Source organism: Microcebus murinus, chromosome 9, assembly GCF_040939455.1.
Source record: "Microcebus murinus isolate Inina chromosome 9, M.murinus_Inina_mat1.0, whole genome shotgun sequence".
NCBI lineage: Eukaryota > Metazoa > Chordata > Mammalia > Primates > Cheirogaleidae > Microcebus > Microcebus murinus.
In genome coordinates, this window is record NC_134112.1 from 66290754 (window position 1) to 66309959 (window position 19206).

Here is a 19206-nt window from a genome sequence, read left to right on the forward strand (position 1 = left end):
ATATAAAAATCAAAATCAACATTTCTATATATAAACCTAAGGTGACTGATGGTAGAAAGAAATGGCTATTCCTAAGACATATGGTTTTTATCATTCACTGATACAGCAATAATATGATAAATAATCAACTACAAATACATCAAAGAAAAATATTTCCATAAAGGTATGGGTTGCTTACCAATCTGTAACTCTTTTTTTTTTTGAGACAGAATCTCACTTGTTGCCCAGGCTAGAGTGAGTGCTATGGCATCAGCCTAGCTCACAGCAACCTAAAACTCCTGGGCTCAAGCGATCCTCCTGCCTCAGCCTCCTGAGTAGCTGGGACTACAGGCATGCGCCACCATGCCCGGCTAATTTTTTCTATATATATTAGTTGGCCAATTAATTTCTTTCTATTTATAGTAGAGACGAGGTCTCATTCTTGCTCAGGCTGGTTTCGAACTCCTGACCTTGAGCAATCCGCCCGTCTCGGCCTCCCAGAGAGCTAGGATTACAGGCGTGAGCCACCGCCCGGCCTCTGTAATTCTTTAGTAAGGAAGAATTATAATTCTTCAGCAAGAAGCAGGTAAGAATACCTAGAATATATTAATAATTTCTGAGGGTCACATCAGAGGGAGACTGATTTTTCACAAATGCCTCTTATTTGGTGGCAACTAGATCCTTGAACAGACCCCAAGACACTTAATTTCCCTGCTCAAGCCCTAATTTACTAAATGGCAGAGTTGGGCAGACCTTAAGTATTAAACAAGGATGCATGATGCCATTTTGATTTTGAAAAATTTAGGGTTGACATTAAACCACACTTAAGGGCCTCAGAGATTTCTGAAAACCTGTTAAAGCTACCAACAACTAAGGATCAGTGCATAAGTATCCTCTGTTCTCCAAGAACCACCTATCCAGCTTCACTTAAGAACTATAAAATGAAACTATTGGCTTCCATGATCTGAAACATTTTATTCACCAATCTTTATCAGGGTCCTGGACAGAAATTTCTTTTCATATCTCCTTCCTTTTCAGGATAGAAAGGATCACTAAATCCTAATCTACCAAAAGTGACATAAATCAATGCATGGTCTTCAAGGAGAGTCATATGGGCACATTAGGCTTGTATTATTCTGAGCTACTGCATCAACCATAAAAAAAAAAAAGAAGTTATTAAACAAGAATGATTTGTAGTTTTAGTGGGGAAAACTCAATTTAGTTCTGTTTTTCTTCCTATAAAGCTTCATCATTTGTTGGAACATAATGTGATTCAACCATTTGTGATAGGCTAATATTGATTTCCACATGTTCAATAGTACATTTAAAATCATCAGGCTTTACCAATGTTTAATTTCTAGTGACTCAATAGATTTTTTTTTGCTAATACCAGAAAGTTATTTTTCATAAATTTGGGTGTTTTGACATCTTACCATATAGTTTCTAGACTTGAAGATGAATTATCACTTATTTTACAGTGAGAAAAGTCTCATGATTTTCTACCTCAGACAATTCTGTGATATCAACATGAGTTAAAGTAAGCCCTGCACTGTCTCACAAACACAAAAACAACTGTGCTGTGAGCAGGACACACTTCTTGACAACAGCATTGATCTTTCTGTATCTGATTCCTTCCTGGGGCCAATAAATGATTCTGTTTCCCATGAATATGTTTTGGAATTTACCTGAACAGGGAGGGCCACAAACTAAACAAAATCAGATTTTTTGAATTAAATTATAAAATAATCACTGGAAGGGGTCACTATTTGGCCTAGTTTGTGTCAGCAGTCCCATTTATGCTAATTATCCTAATTTAATAATTAATATCATCCCCTTTTACTGTGAAAGTGTTCCAGTTTAGGTGATAAGTTACATGGTCACCCTCTTCACTGGGGAATAAAGACTCCATCCCTTTGCTTCACTGAGGTTGCTAACTACATGGAGTCCCAGATTTCCAAAAGTCTGCAAAGTGTATTTTACCAAGTAAGAAGTTATGTTGGGTCTAATTTCTAACTAGGCAGAGGAGATCCATGAAACAAAAATACAAGCGTCTCAATAAAAGTGTTGGCCAGGTGTGGTGGCTCATGCCTGTAGTCTTAGCACTTTGGAAGGCCAAGGTAGGAGAATTGCTTGAGGCCAGTAGTTTGAGACCAGCCTGGTCAACATAGCAGGACCATGTCTCTATAAAAAAATAGAAAAATTAGCTTGGCATGGTGGCACGCACCTGTAGTCCCAGCTACTTAGGAAGCTGAGGCAGAAGGAATGCTTGAACCCAGGAATTGGAGGTTGCAGTGAGCTATGATGACGCCACTGAGCTCTAGCCTAGGCAACAGAATGAGACCCTGTCTCAACAAAAAAAGAAAGAAAAAAAACCTGATGCCTTAAAATTTTCAACTGTGGTTGATTCACATTGGCTTGCTGCAGTTTAGTGCTTTATATCCATTTTATGTTTTTCTGAAACAATGCTTCTATATGGATCATAACAAATTAATATGAAAAAGCAAATAACTAGAAAAACATTTTGGTGGACCTAATGAGTATATCTAAATATCACTATCATTAGCTTTTTAAAGTTCAATGTTATAGATAAGCATACCCATTTGGATCAACATTATGAAAGTAAGTACATTGCTAGCTATGAGATCCTGAGAATCAAGCAATTGCCTTGTGATTTAATCAATGCTGACATCGAGGTAGAAAGTTCAGACCTCTAAAAGTCTCATCTTTTACAATCTTAGGAATATTTGGCTCAATTCTCTGAAAAAAATACATCAACTCTACTTTTTACCTTGTCAATGTAATTATGTGACTGTGCTTATAAATAACGTGACTACTTTTATCTGAGTCACTGAAAATAACAAATCAAAGTAGTCATCATGCATGTCATAAACAAGAATACTTAACTTTTTTTACAAGAACTTAAATATAATTTTCTCAAGAGAAAAATTAAAATACCAGTTATTTGACTCAGATTGCCCCTCTTCAGTCTATTCTCCAAGCAGCACAGAAAGAGCGATCCTTTAAAAATGCCAATCAAATCATGTCGCTCCAGTCGCTCTAAAGCCTCTATTGGCTTGCCATCCTACTAAAATAATCCAAAGTCCTTATTTTGACCCACAAGGCTCTGCAAACCCCTTAGATCTAGTCTCTTACCTCCTTCAATTTGCGTCCTTCAATAAGGTCTAACCATGCTTGCTTCTTGCAATTCCTTGAACTTCCCTAGTAACTATCCTGAGAGGTTAGCATTTGTTATTCCTTTGATTTGAATGGCCCTTCCCTCAGATACCAGTATGACTCTCTCCCTCCCTCCCTTGAGCCTGATCAAATATCTTTGTATTACAGAAGTTGTCAATGAATACCCTACCTGAAATAGCAGCCCCAGGCCCTCACCATCTCTCTATACATCTTTTCCTACTTTATTTTTTTCATAGCATTTCTCACCCATGGCATTGTGACATGTGTTATATATAAACATCTGTTTATTGTCTACTTACATCCACAAGAATGTAAGCATTATGAGGGCAGGAACTTTGTCTCTCTTGTTCATTATGTCTCTCCAGTATCAAGTCTACTGCTCATTAAATGGACGGTACTAAGGTCTACGTGGTTAGTTCACGGACTTGATAAATATAACCCGATCATCTAAAACTAATTTTAAAATTTGTGTTAAAATGTTTTAACTTCTGAATCTTAAATCTGTAACTTCCCCATTGCACATGACTTTTGAAAAAATTTTCTCTGAAAAAGGTAATTTCATGCTTTGTTGATAAGAGTATAAATATACACAAACATCTTGGCAGAAAAATTTGGCAATATATATTAGAACCGAAAAATAACAGCAATCATAATTAATAACAACAACATACTTCAACCTAATATTTTCACTTCCAGCTATCTATTCTATAAAATCACACATATGTAAAAAGTTATGTGTGCAAGGATGTTCATTATTTCATTTTGAATTTTAGAAGTTTGTGTTATTTCCGTAATTAAAAACTAAAAACCAAAACAACAAACAAAAAGTTTATCTTACCTTCCCCAGAGGGTAATGTCAAGGCAACTACTAAGGAGAGCAAGTCAGCAGTTGAAAGAGGAGACAGGCAAACACAAAGTGCCAGTAGACAGAGGGCGCAAGTGACAGAAACTGAAAGTCCTGCGGCACCACCTCCTCAGCAAGGCTACGCTGCGGCCTGGCCTATCCCCCTTACTTCCCTGGGTATCTTTAAAATAAGTACTCTGGAGCTATATTTTTCTACATATCTGGTTTCTACAACCTGAAGGAGAAGTGACTAACAGAACATTAAATAGAAGACTGGATTAAGCCTTTAACAGGCTTAACCTCTGAAAAGATTATGGGTCCTTCCCTAACTTCTAGTTATGTATAATTCAAAATAAAAATACTCCCAAACCCACAGGAAGTGTAACAAAATCCTAAAACCCCTGTATTCATTAGCAGTAACTCCTACCCCCCATATTCCAGGCCTCTGGGAACTGCTAATCTATTTCTGTCTCTATAAATTTGCATATTCTGGATATTACAGATGAATGGAATCATATAATATGTTATCTTTTGCAACTGGCTTCTTTCACTTAGTGTGATGTTTTCAAGGTTTGCTAACTCTTCTTTGAATGGGATTTGCATGATATTATTTTCCAATTGTAAAAAGTGTATTTTACATATTTATGGATGCATATCAAATGTTTTTCTGAATTTACTGCTCTTCCTAGTTTCCTACAGAAATCAGAAGGCTGGATAGGCTCTTCCAAAAATAAAAAAAAAGTCACCAAGTTCTTTAAATTTAGAATGCATATTTTATAAGAAACAGTAATTGAACCCTTTTACACTTATATACTTACTCCTGACTTAAATCACAGCATTATACACACACCTTCCTAAAATGCTTACTCTATTAAACTAATCAAAATCAAAGAACACTTTAAGACTCAAAATAAAAAACAGCCCAATACAAAGGTGGGCAAATGATTTGAACAAACAGTTTACCTGAGAAGATATATGAATGGCAAGCATGCACACGGACAAATGTTCAATATCATTAGTCTTCAGAGAAACACAAATCAAAACCATGAGATTCTACCTCTCACTGACTAGCATGGCCATAATGCAGAATACTCACAATGCCATGTGCTGGCAAGGATGCACAGAAACTTCAACTCTTATATATTGTTGGTGGAACATAAAATGGTATAGCCACTTTCTTGAATTGTTTGGCAGTTTCTTAAAAAGTTAAACACATACTTACCATAACACTCAGCATTACTTGTAATACCTAATGCAATGTAAATGCTATATAAATAGTTATTATACTGTGTTGTTTAGGGAGTAACAAAAATGTCTGTACATGTTCAGTACGGACACAACCATCCTTTTTTTTTCCTTCTAAATAATTTCAATACACAGTTGAATCCAGGCATGCTCAACCCACAGATAACGGGAAGCTGACTGTAAACCCAAAAGAAATGAGAACATATTTCCACCAAAAGACACAAATGTTCATAGTATTTACACAAACACCTATTGTATTACTCATAATATCCCCAAACTAAAAACAATCCTGTGTATCAACTTGTGGGAATGGATCAACAAAATCTGGAAGGTCCATACAATGCATTATACTCAGAAATAAAAATGAACTATAGATAACATGCACAGCACAGAGAAACATATAGAACATTCTTCTATGTTAAAAACAAACAAACAAACATAAAGGAATATGTATTATATAATTCCACTTAAATAAAATTTCTAGAAAAGGCTAAACTATAGACACAGAAAGTAGATCTGTGGTTGCCTGTTACCAGGAGTGGAAGCTGAAGTTAAGTGCAAATAGACAGGAAAGAACTTGCAGTGGTAACAGAAGTGTTCAAAAACTAGATTGTGGTGAGGCATGTGCAACTGTATAAATGTATACTAAAATTCTTTGAACTGTATATTTAAGATGGGAGAATAGTATCATATAGAAATTATACCTCAAAAAATCTTTTAAAAGGAAAAAAGGACCAAATATCCATGAAGATAAATCATACAAACCACACCTCAATACAATAGCTTCATTAATATCATGCAGGCTACTAATAAGCAGTTAATCCTCACCTGAAAATTTGTGCCATAGACTCCTATATCAACAAGTTCCCAAAATGTTTGGTCTCAAAACTCATTTATACTTTTAAAAATAATTGAAGATCCCAAAGACATTTGCTTATGTGCATACTAGTACTTACCACATTAGATATTAAAATAAAGAATTTCTAAAAATCTTTATGTATTGATTCAATTCAAATAACAATAAGCTCATGTTAACAAATATATTTTAATAAAAATTGTTCTTTTTCAAAACAAAGGAAAAATAGTGAGGAGAATGGAATTCTTCAGATTTTTCAAATACTGTTAGCGTCTAGCTAAATGAAAAACAGCTCTTACATTCGATCTATTGCAATATCACACATCTGGAAAGGTCCACTGTGCACACACAAGAGAATCAAAGCAAAAAAGGCAAACAATGCCTTAGGATTATTAGGAAAGTAGTTTTGATATCAAAGACCCCCTAAAAGGGCCTTGGAAATACCCCAGGATCCTCGGGCCATCTTTTGAGAACTGTGGGCCTAGATTTTGCTGTAAAACCAACTGAGGTTTATTTTGTTGAGATTGCTTATGTACGATCATTAATACACAAACCTTAGGATTAAGTGTTTTGAGAAAACAGGATAATGAAACTTCTCGAATGTAGTTTTTAAAGCATTTTAGCTACCATATTGTATAGATCTGGCTACACCTTATTTAAATAAAGCAATCAAATTTAGACATGTCATGTCACATAAATATTTACTTGCTGAATCTCAAACATTTATCAGCAATCAGAATAAATAAGATATTATTACATGATGTTTAAATATCTGATTGTTACAATGTTATTATCTAAAGCTTCCATTCCTGTCACTGATTCAGAAGTTTCTGTTTCATATCCTTTGCAATTTTCCCCATCTCTATGATTATAAAAGATTACTCTTAGTTTCTGCGTTAGCTTCTAATAAAATGTTCTTGAATTTTTCTAAAATGAATCTTGACATCACAATCTTAAAATAACTGTACTAATTTTAATATCTGAAAAACAATGATTTAATGACCATTTTAGAGTATGTGGTTAATTTTATTATAGTGTAATTAATATTTCTCCTATGCTTCACAATTAAAGAATGAAAATTTGATCAGTTTATTTATTATAAGCTTATTTAAACTTTACATTCTGAAATGGTTGATGAAGCTCACTAAAGATGTATCAGCTCATCTAGGATGTCTCTGAAGCTTTGGCCCTGTGAACTGAAATGCAGTTCCCAAGTAATGTGAGTTAAAACCAAACAACACTCCAGATGTTTAAAACTTGAACTCAGAAACAACAATTTAAGTACTTACCTTACAATATCCCCTTCAAGAGCAATCACTCTCTTAATAATCTTCTGTTCTGGGTTTTTAGGAGACCTAGAACAATAAGATGAAGTTACCCATTTAGTTATGCCTCTGTTATTTTAAGAAAATAAAAAGAAATGCTATAACAAAGTTGGCTATATTACAGTTATTACAGGCTGGACAAGGGGATTTATGCTTGTAATCCTTGCACTTTAGGAGGCCGAAGTGGGAGGATTAGGGAGGCCAGGAGTTCAAGACCAGTCTGAGAAAGACATAGCAAGACCCCATCTCTACAAAAAATTAAAAAAATTAGCCAGGCTTTGTGGCACACACCTGCAGTCCTAGCTACTGGGGAGGTTGAGGCAAGGGGATCACTTGAGCTCAGGTGTTTGAGGTTGCTGTGAGCTAAGATGATGTCATTACTCCAGCCTGGTTGACAAGATCCTGTCTCGCTCATAAATAAGTAAATAAGTAAGTCATTACAGAACGCTTTGTACCCATGGCATGACATCAATCCTACTTAGGTCCCAAGAGAATGAAATGACCATTGAAGTAATTTTTATTTTAAACTTCTGGGGTAAAAGAATCAATGCTAACACCATAAAAATAAAAAATACAGCAGGATAAAAAATTTTACTGTTCAGGGATAAAAGTTTGTTATTAATCTATTACTGTTATTTAAGATAAGGACTTATAGGAAAGAGGATTAATATATAAGAAAATCATTATACATTTCTTTAAAATGATTATATACTATAGTTTTTAATTTCATTTAAAATTATCAGAAACATTTTATTTAAATCTTCACCAAAAAAAAAAAAACCACTGAAGATGAGAAGTATTTTTAAATGAATTAGAGAATTCTTTTAAACTACATTTAAAAGTCATTTGATGATTATGATATTCAGAGTGTTAAAATAGGGCTACTGACAGTTAAAAGAATTTGACAGTTTTGATATACTTAATGTAGATATCATTTATTTTATGCTACTTAATTATGATAAATTTTTACTTAAAGTAATACTATTTACTTTAAATCCCTGACTTTCCTGGTATATATACTCCATATAGTTCCTTTCTGCATTACAGTAGGACTGATCTGTGAGGTCGAGAGAGTATGGTAAAAGTCATGGCATAAGACTTTTTAGATTATGTTATAAAATAGTATTATACTTCCATCTTGGGGTCTTCCTCTTCTTCTGCCTCCCTTGCATCCTTCCTTGTTCCTCCTTTCTTTCTCAAGACTCTTTCCTGGATCACTCACTCTAGGAGAATTCATGTCTATTCTGAGCAGCCCAAAGGAGAGAGACTCATGTGGTAAAGAACAAATATCTAGTAACACTCATGTAATAGAGAGCTTAGAAGTAGATCCTTCATACATATTTACTGTTATTATATCTCTTGCTGAATTGACTCTTTTGTTAGTATATAATGACCTTCTTTGTTTCTTCTTACAGTTTTTGTATTAAAGCCTATTCTGTCTGATATAAGTATAGCTACTCCTGCTCTTCATTGGTTTCTATTTGCAAGGAGTATCTTTCTCCATCTCTTCACTTTCAGTATATGGATGTCTTTGTAAGCAAGTTTCTTATAGGCAGCTTTTATTTTATTTTATTTTATTTTATTTTATTTTATTTTATTTTATTTTATTTTTTTGAGACAGAGTCTCACTCTGTTGCCCGGGCTAGAGTGCCATGGCATCAGCCTAGCTTACAGCAACCTCAAACTCCTGGGCTCAAGCAATCCTTCTGCCTCAGCCTCCCAAGTAGCTGGGACTACAGGCATGGACCACAATGCTGGCTACATTTTTTAATATATATTTAGTTGTCCAATTAATTTCTTTCTTTCTTTAATATTTGCCAAAAATCTCTATACAACCCAAAGTGATCCAGATTCAATGAAATTCCTATCAAAATACCAATGCCATTCTTCACAGAGATAGAAAAAAAAATGCTCAAATTCATATGGAACTATACAATATCCTAAGTAGCTAAAGCAATCCCAAGTGAAAAGAACAAAGCTGGAGGTATCAGACTACCTAATTTGAAATTATACTACAAAGCAATAGTAACTAAAACAGCATTGCACTGGCATTAAAAGAGTCACATAGATCAATGGAACAGAATGGGGGAACCTAGAATTAAATCCATTCATGAACAGCCAACTCATTTTTGACAAAGATGCCAGGAACATATACTGGGGAAAAGATAGTCTCTCTAATACATGGTGCTGGAAAAATTGGGTATCATTATGCAGAAGAATGAACCTAGATCCTCATCTTTCATCACACATGAAAATCAACTCAAAATGGTTTAAAGATTTAAATGTAAGACCTGAAAGTCTGAAACTACTAAAATAAAACACTGGGGAACCACTACAGGACATTGGTATGGACAAAGAGTTTTCTTAACACCTTAAAAGCAGAGGCAAAAAAGCAAAAACACCAACAGGATTACATCATGCTAAAAAGCTTCTGCACAGCAGATCCTTAAGTTCCAGTCAAGTCTTCAGGGACTACTGCTGTAGTCAACAGCTTGACTGCACATTCATGAGATTCCCTGAGCCAGAACCTCCCAGCTAAGCTGCTTCTGGTTTCCTGATCCTTAGAAAATATGTGAGATAACAAATATTTGTTGTTTTAAGCTGCTGGATATCAGGATAATTTGTTACACAGCAATGGATAACCCTATCAAAATATGGTTACTTTCCTACATGCAACATTTTAAGTCTTTTGATTTAACAAACCCATTTCAAGGAACATCTCATAATTACATAAATTATCATCTAATATGTATTTGAAAATCATAGAAAAATTTTTTTTTCAATTCAAGTCATATTTTGAATTTTTTTTTTTTTTTGAGACAGAGTCTCGCTCTGTTCCCTGGGCTAGAGTGCCTTGGCATCAGCCTAGCTCACAGCAACCTCACACTCCTGGGCTCAAACAATCCTTCTGCCTCAGCCTCCCACGTAGCTGGGACTACAGGCACGTGCCTCCATGCCCGATTAATTTTTTATATATATATTTTTAGTTGGTCAATTAATTTCTTTCTATTTTTTTAGTAGAGACGGAGTCTCTCTCTTGCTCAGGCTGGTTTCGAACTCCTGACCTTGAGCATCCGCCTGCCTTGGCCTCCCAGAGTGCTAGGATTACAGGCGTGAACCACCACGTCCGGCTGAATTGAACTACTTTTAAAAGGAATGTAAATGCACCAGCACTGAAAAGATTAAATACATTCTAAATGTGTACTTTATTGAAAAAAAAAAACACACACAGTTTCAACCAGATTTATATTTCAAACATATCTTGCAGAGAAAATGAAATCATGTCAACCAGTTGCATCTACTTGTGATAATTAGTTTCACAGTTTTCCTCTAAATTATTGATATTCTTTATTTTAAAAGAAAATTTGATCTGAGTTTTGACGGGTCTCTCCCTTCATTAAATTGAATACATATTATATTTCTACAATTTTAGTGTCACTAACGTGTAGCTAGAATAAGGGGTCTAGGCACATTCAAGCTGATGGAATTTGGGTCCTCTGTGCAGTGCTACTTATAGACCTTTAGCAAATGCCCCTCCCACATCTCTCTGTTCAGATAAGTAGAAGTGCATAAAACACTATTCAGCCTCAATGGTCACCAATAAGTCTGTACAGTAAAACTATGAGATACTAAAAACATTTTCTTACCATATTGACAAAGATGTTTTACTACTAATAAAAAAAAACTGTCACTGGAGGTTTAGGGACATGGATACTCTACACATAAACCGTGTGGTCATGTAACATGCCTTTTGTTAAGGCAATGTCAAGATTTTATATTCTCTTTAACATAACCATTCTACTTATAGGAATTTATCTTAATGAAATGATTGTGGATGTATGCAAAATTTTAGCTGTATGAACATAAAAGACAAAATTCAGTAAGAGGAGATTGAGTAAATAAATTATAGTCCACCAACATAATGAAATAATTCATAGTCACTAAAAAGGATGTTATTGAAGATTATTTAATGATATGAAAATATCAACAGAATAGGTGGACTGAAAATGCTGGTCAGAAAACATTATTGGTATCATGACTTCACATCTGTTATTATAGAAAGACAAATGTTCAATCAATGTTACTGGGGAAAGCTTAGGAAGAATCTAAAACAAAGGGGCGAAAAAGTTCTGTGTATGTTGAAAACTTCATGCCCAGATTTTTGGTCCAGATTAATGTGACACCCTTTAGCAGATGAAAACTGTTTGTGTCATAGGACATTATCTGAGAAGAAATGCTCCAAGACAGGGGTAAGACCTTAACTCTTTACCAAGTTTAACCTAATATTGAGGTGAGATTAACATTAATGAAATAATATGAAAAGCAACCCCTATTAGCATAAAAATATTTTATGCCAACAATCTGCAAGCTTTTGAGATGTTTGAAAAGTACTTTACATCTTAAAATAATCTATATTTTAAGATCATGAGGCAAAATAGAATATGCAAAGTGAGTTATCTATATAATTAAAGTCTTATGAATTACTACTTCAAACATATCTATAAATTTTAATGTAATATTAAATTCATGAATCTAATCAAATAATTCAAAATAAAAAAAGCTATTACTAACATTAATTCCATTACTGCTTAAAATCTATATCTATATTTTAATCATTAGGCTGTTGAATGCATTACTTTGATGTAAGTTGAAGTGGGAAGAGAGTTATTACAGATTCATACCATAAAAGTTATTGAACTTCTTTGTCTTAATTTTCTCGGCCACCTAACTCCGAGAAAATGTAAAGAATAACAAGTGAAGGATTATGCCTTACTTTAGGAACATAATGTATGCTGCTCAACAAATATGCTAATTTGCATTTAAGTTTTTAATTTTGGTGTTTTCCTAATAAGTAACATTTTATAATATTTGTTTCTGGGATCTGGGTTTTAAACATTCTGTTTTTGTGCTTCTGATTTAGTTAGGTAAGACTTCTCTGAGGCTGGGACAAAGAGCCTAGAATTGTCTCTATACTGCATGGGTCTCAGCGGATCTGCTTGGTTTGGCAGAGTATGTCTCTAATAGGAATGGTTGTGCAGGGGAGAGCAGGGTCTAGTGTAGACACAATAGGATTTGCACAAGATGATGCTCAGTGTTCTTATTTTGAATTTCACTTCCTATCTTGATACAAATGTTGCAATTTTTATCCATGACCAGCCAAACAGAGCCATGTCTTACTTAGGTCTCATAATCTCTGGTTCAGTATTGGCCCAGATTAGCATAGAATCTCAGGGTTAGAAGTCACTTTAGCCATAGTCTAAAGTAAGCACTGATTGCTCAAAATACCATTGTTTACCAGACACTAATTATGTTGTAAATACCCCACTGAGGTCTAAATCTTAGTGCTTTATTAATGAGGTAAAAGTAAGAACTAATATTCTGGTGATGCCTTTTCTTAGGTAGGCTACCTTCCACTGTCCTAAAGAATAACTATGCATTCAATCATATAACTTTACATCATAATTTTAAAAACATGATTTTTGCTATTGTTTTAATCAACAAAATAAGAGATAGAATGAAAAGGCCACTCAACACAGTTATAAAAAGTCACATCAAAGGATAGCTTACCTCCTTCTCTTTTAAATTTAAATTTAAATTTTCTTTCTCTTTTAAAATTTCAGAAAATTACACGGAGTTTAACACAGTGCTTAGTTAGAAATGGCTTAGGAGTATATCTAGTCCTTTCTCCGCTGCCTTTAATCTTGCCCATTCTCCGTGACCTAAGTTTTCCCCTGGAGAACACATGATGGTCCCCCTGTGCCCTGACGATGCATGGACTGGAGTGAAATGGACCCGGAGTCTGCTGTGAGTGAGCTGCTGACTGAAGGCAAGCTACATGCCCAAGTGAGGTCTCATTTTCAGGAAGATAAGGTTAGATATCAGAGGTCCAAATCAGAAGCCAGACAATCAAATCTACCTTGTGGCAAAGTTTTGTGTGGTCCATGTATTTTCTTTTTTTAAGCTTGAGCTGGTCAAGCAAACTGGAAATTTCATATAAAAATTCTAATTTCTTATTCCTTTAGAAAAACTGGGAGATCCGGCAGCCCTAGGCCCACATTCTTACATGAAAAAAGGCCCTTGTCACTGAGAAGCAGGTACTGAGGCTTTGCCACTGTCCCACCAGTGACACAGTTTCATGAATATGTAGTGACTGAGGGCATTTGAGTCTAGAAATCTTGAAGAGTTCTTCCACCTATAGCGTCATATAACTAGTGAGAGAACACATATAAAAGCTCTAGCAGGAATGCTGGCACATAGTAGGCACTCACTAAATTTTAGGCATCCCTTCTTAAAATAAATTCATAAAGGAGAAATGAATAATTTCATTTTTAGATTCTCCACCCCTGCTTCACCGTCAACAGTGTGAACTTTGTGCAAAGTGCCCCATTTTTAATGATTCATTTTTGAAATTCAATACGGTTTTATGAATTAATACTCGCCAAGTAGAAACCTATGTCAGTATTTCAGCTACCTTTTTCCCTTTGCTGACTTCTCTTTGTATCATGTGAATCTTTTAAACAAAAGAAACTACAGACTTTTGTTGTTCTTTGGATTCATGCTTGAGATGCTCACAAGTGCAGAGCGTTTAACTTCAGACATATTTTCAGGAAAATGATATATGTATATCCAATCCTTAACAATCACTTTTGCCCTGATATCCTGGAAAATGCTTCCATTCAAAGGCCTCATTATTAGCCAAATGACCTACAGATGAGGTGGTAAGAACCCAGGTTAATGTTTCAAATGTGTCTTATTTTCCAGAAGTGGAAGGGGATCCTAGGAAAGGCATCATTAGGCTGGGACAGAGATGGTTAAGTCTGTAGAAGACTTCAACTAGAAGTGAGTAGAATATCAGACACTGGGGCTCATGCAAACTCATTTTTATGGAGGATGGCATAGGGAAAGGATGGTTCATCTACTTTGGCCACTCTCAAAGCATACCCTACCTGAAGCAGGCCACTGAGAAGCAACAATACAATCTTTCAGGGCACCAGAGAGATTCCAGCTAGGTTTCTCATGATCTTAGAACGCAGCAGCAGGAAAAACAACTTTATGGTTCAGACTTACCTTCTACAATTCCTTACACAACTAAATGCATTGTAATAGCGCTGATAAAACAACAAAAGCACAAACGTTAAAGAATTAAACTGTTGCTTATTGATAAAAATTTCTTGGTTAAATGTAAGAGTTGTTCCACTTTCAGCAACTAAGATTAGGAGGAATTTAATAAGCAAATAGTGACAACTGGTCTTATTAGTAAATCAGCCTTGGATTATGTAAAAATCAATTAGTTGTGTATTATGACTCTAACTTCTGTAATTGAAAAGAGCTGCAGCAATTTTGTAATTGAGTGTTTTTGATTCTGAAAAACAAATGTCTCCATATAATAAAAAATCTAAGGAATTTAGTATAATTATAACAATGAATCAATTTCCACCAATGTTTTTTAACTCAAGCATTTCAAAACATAAAACAGTACAATCTTCAGATTTTAAATTACAATTGTACCTCATCGTCTAGAATAGGTTGTATGTAAATATATATATAGCACATAAACATATGGCACATATGTAATATATGTGTGTATGCATGTATTCTACCATGCAATATGGAATCACAGTATTTAAAAAAAAGAAACTCCTTTGATCTATAAAGAAACTCTGGTTATAAAAACTACATTCCCTGAATTATTTATTCTGTAAACCTGGGTTTTTACATCTTGAATATGCTTAAAGTTGAACATATCTGTGGAAATGAAGGAGATGAATACATAACAAATATAAATACTATTTTTTACTATAGACTCTCAAAGTGCAGACCTTCATACAGAAACAGCACTACTCTATTCCCAAAGTCGGACATACATTGAGAAGTGTTTGTTCTTCCTGTAGTCAAGCTAGGTTTCAGCCTTCTATCCACCTGAGTGTGCCTTTGCAACAGAATACAATTTAGGGGCGTGGGATAAAACAATTAACTGGTCTTCAAAGGAATAAATCCATCAATCAAGCCTCATAACCCTAATACTTCAATTAAGCTAACCAGCTTTAGACTTGGTTTTAATCAGGTTGGGAAATATACCACATATTTTCAGTTATCACGAAACACCCTGAAAGAGCAAGCTATGTGTATTTTCTATATCTAACCATATCTTTCTCCATCACTATGTCTCAAAGAAGGCAGACCAACTGAAATGCAAAATGAATATCGGTATACAAAGAGCTGAAGTCAAGATCTTCAAGCCAAAGCCCACATGAGATGTTAGTAGTATCTGTAGTCACCTGGAGAATGCTACTGAAAGAATGGCACAAGAGTCAGTCTGTCCCCAACATGGCTCACTTGCCAGTTTCCCATGACATTGGTCATTTGTAGGGTGTGAGATACCAAGCTTAGGGCAGGGAGTGTCTTGGTAAAAGTGAGGAGAGTGAGAACAAAGGTAATCTTGAGCGTTTCACCTAGAGTACTTGACCTGGAACACTTTAGGCTACCATATGACACTTTTCAGGATCAGGCAATAGATGATAAAGAATCATATGGGAATGGGGGGACATTTCAGTGCCTCCCAGCTGACACTTGGGGGTGTTACTGGGCAGACCTTTACAACTGAGAACCAGACAGACCCACACACCTGTCCATGGACTCCAGCAGGGAGAGGTGTCGACGAGTGAGGTGCAGGATCCCTCCCCTGGCGCCATCACTCTGTAAACTTCACAGGATATACATGCTAGTCTGACAAGATGCAGACCCATAATCAAATTTAACTTGCCTTGAATTGCCTCAGAAAGCTGTTAAGTTTACCCTCTATTTAAAAGAATAAGATTTTGTTTGCAATAGGAAACTTTAATTCAGGAATGGCAAGATAAAGTTATATTTTTGCATTCCTGAATTTTATGGCCTGACAATTTGTACCCATTCTGGTTTTTTTTTTTTTATTCCACTGCATACAACTGTGGATTAATATGCTCTCCAGTGACCACTGTGACATGCATTATTAATGTTTCAACTGTGCTGCTAGATTCAAAATTTCCTAGCAAAATTGAATTAGGTGTATGTGTGGGGAGAGGTGAAATTGTGCATAATCATTGATACTATCCTAATTTCTCTAAAATGCTCACTCCCCTGGAGAATGTCGACAGTGTGGAGGTTAGAACATAAGTAGAATTTGAAGTATTCTGACTCATTTCTGTTCTAACCCTGTTGAACTTATTAATTTTTAAAATACAGTACTATTGTTTTGCACAAGAGTTCTCAGTTAGGTTCCAATAATGACACACAATTTGCTCCCTTGGAAATGTCAACTTTATGCCCCCAATAATAGACTGAGTAGTATTAGCAAATTGTCTCTGGAAAAAAAAATACATGAGGTTTGGGATTTTACAAATCAACTACAACTAGTCACCTCTAAAAACAGCATTATCATTTACTGGCTTGGCTTGATAGCCATTTATATAGCTCTAGTTGCTAACTTATCAGAAATATTTGCCATGTGATTTTTTTTCTGCTATTTATAATACAAGAACTTGTTACTATGATAGTTTATCAATGCTTTAATACTAATAAAAATAACACTGAGATTAAATTAAATGTCCAACTCCTATTCTTAATGGTATGTATATGTTCCCAAGTCTTCTAGTATTACCTGTTTCCTTTCTGCTGGATAAATTACATGGAGCTAGGGAGAAGGGGGGAGAGAGCTAGAGGAAAGGCTTAATTTGGAAAAGATTTTTAGTAGCAGAGAATAAATAAATATCTTTTGGTGAAAGATGGCAAGTTAAGAACAGCAAAAATTTAGGGGTTAAAAAAATTGTGAGAGATTGTAAGAGAACTTTGGAGACAATAAAAGTAAAATGGGGAGAATTATGTACAAGAACTAATAGAAGTTACCTTATTGGGGTAAACCATGCCTGAGAAGTACACAGCCATGACTAGAGAGAAAAACACAGGCAGGTAAGTAAGAAGATAGTGTCATGCCTGAGGCTTTAGCAAAGGTAGCACCAAAGCACTAACCTGGTGAAAAAAGATCCTTGCAGGTGCTACATTTGGGTTCTAGTCATTTAACTGAGCCTCAGAATCAGAGAAAGTTTGGTTAACACACTGTTGCTACTCACAAGTCCTAAGATTGCCCTTTCTCTTAGTAGGTTATTGTAGAAAAGTTCTATTATTTGTAAAAAAAAAAAAATTCAGAGGTCAAATTATTACTAGTCACAGGGAGTAGAGCCCATGGGTTCGAGGGGGAAGAGGCAAAAATGGGGAGATATTGGTCAAAGGGTACAAAGTTGCAGTTAGAAGTTCTGGATAGCTATTGTACAGCCTGGTGACTATAGTAGATAATAATGTACTATCCACTTGAAAGCTGGTAAGAGAGTAGATCTTAAATGTTCTGACCACGAAAGAACAATAAATATGAGGTGATAGATATGTTAATCAGCTTGATTTAATCATGTCGCAATGTATATGCATATCATATGTATACATACGTATTTACACCATAAATACATAGTTTTTGTCAATTATACCTAAATAAAGCTAGGGAAAAATTTCTAGTTCCTAGTGTTCTATCTCTAGAACACCAAAGAAATCTCTTTCCAAAAATCAGAACCATATCTCAACCTGTGATGCATCCTTTCACAAGGCTAAAGATCCTGTCACGCCATTTTTAATTGACAGTACATAGTCAGCAATAGATATAAAATTTATTTAGGTAAGTCTTTTTAATAAAAATACTGAGTATTTTGAGGCCACAATTTGCTGGAAGACCATCCCCTTTCTATCATTCTTTAGAACATACTTACTACAGCCACATTTTTTCTAGTCCATAAAATTTTATTCTGAATAACTGAGTCCCCACTTACGATGGAAACATGTACTTGTCTGCCCACATGTGTTGTTCTTTCCAGGAAGTTTCACTGATTCTAGGTTGAAAGATATTGATTAATGTGAGAAGGTTCACCTGCTTTTCTGAGCGTTGGTCCTCTAATTCTGTACACACACAAAATGGACTCTAATCTCTGCAAATGTCATGTTGATGCTTTTCCTGAGGTGTACATTTCACAGGCTTTGAAACCATTCTACAACCATTCTGCAACTCAAACATGATCAACAGCTTTCCTCAAAACCAGAACAGCAGTGGGAGATTATTAAGTCAAAATGACAGCAAACCCTCATCTTCATGTGTGGACAAAATTCACAGGGAGCCTGATTTCTCTATGGTTCCCACAGCTGAAGCTCAATGAGTCTCTCCAAGACACTGGCATAAGAACCATTCGTAATCCTAAATACCTCTACAATGGAATAAAACAAGGCCAAATAAAATTAAGGGAAATAATCTCCAAGTGGTCTTACAACGCCTATGGATTAAATGCACGAAGGAGGCTTTGATTTAAATAAAAGCAGATTCTCAGAAACATATGCTCACCACCCACCATTCTTCATCTGAAGGTAGAAACTTATGAGTTTAATTTCACTCTAGGATGAGAGCTTTGCCAAGAGACATGAGCACAAACATCAGTGATTAACAAAGATCTCCAGCATAAAATATGTTTGCAGGGATCTAAACCACATTAGAGTGGGTTTTGTAGGTAATGCCACCATGTTTTGGAATGACCACATGGATAAATGTTTTGATTCATATAACATTATTAAACTCTATTTAAAACTTTTCAATAGCCCAACCCAACTCCCTAAAACAAAATGCCTTTCTGGAAAAGATATAGCAAAATCAAGTAAATACTTCTCACAAAAAATCCTCTGATTCAGCTTCATTT

General features: G+C 35.2%; 1 protein-coding gene across 1 annotated transcript in view; it reads right to left on the bottom strand.

Annotated features, from left to right (window-relative positions):
- Nucleotides 1-19206, bottom strand: part of IMMP2L (inner mitochondrial membrane peptidase subunit 2) — an 841176-nt gene that overhangs the window by 275864 nt on the left and 546106 nt on the right. Inside the window, exon 5 of the mRNA XM_020289762.2 lies at nt 7409-7474. Coding sequence (XP_020145351.1) covers nt 7409-7474 — 66 coding nt within the window. The remainder of the gene's footprint in view (nt 1-7408; nt 7475-19206) is intronic.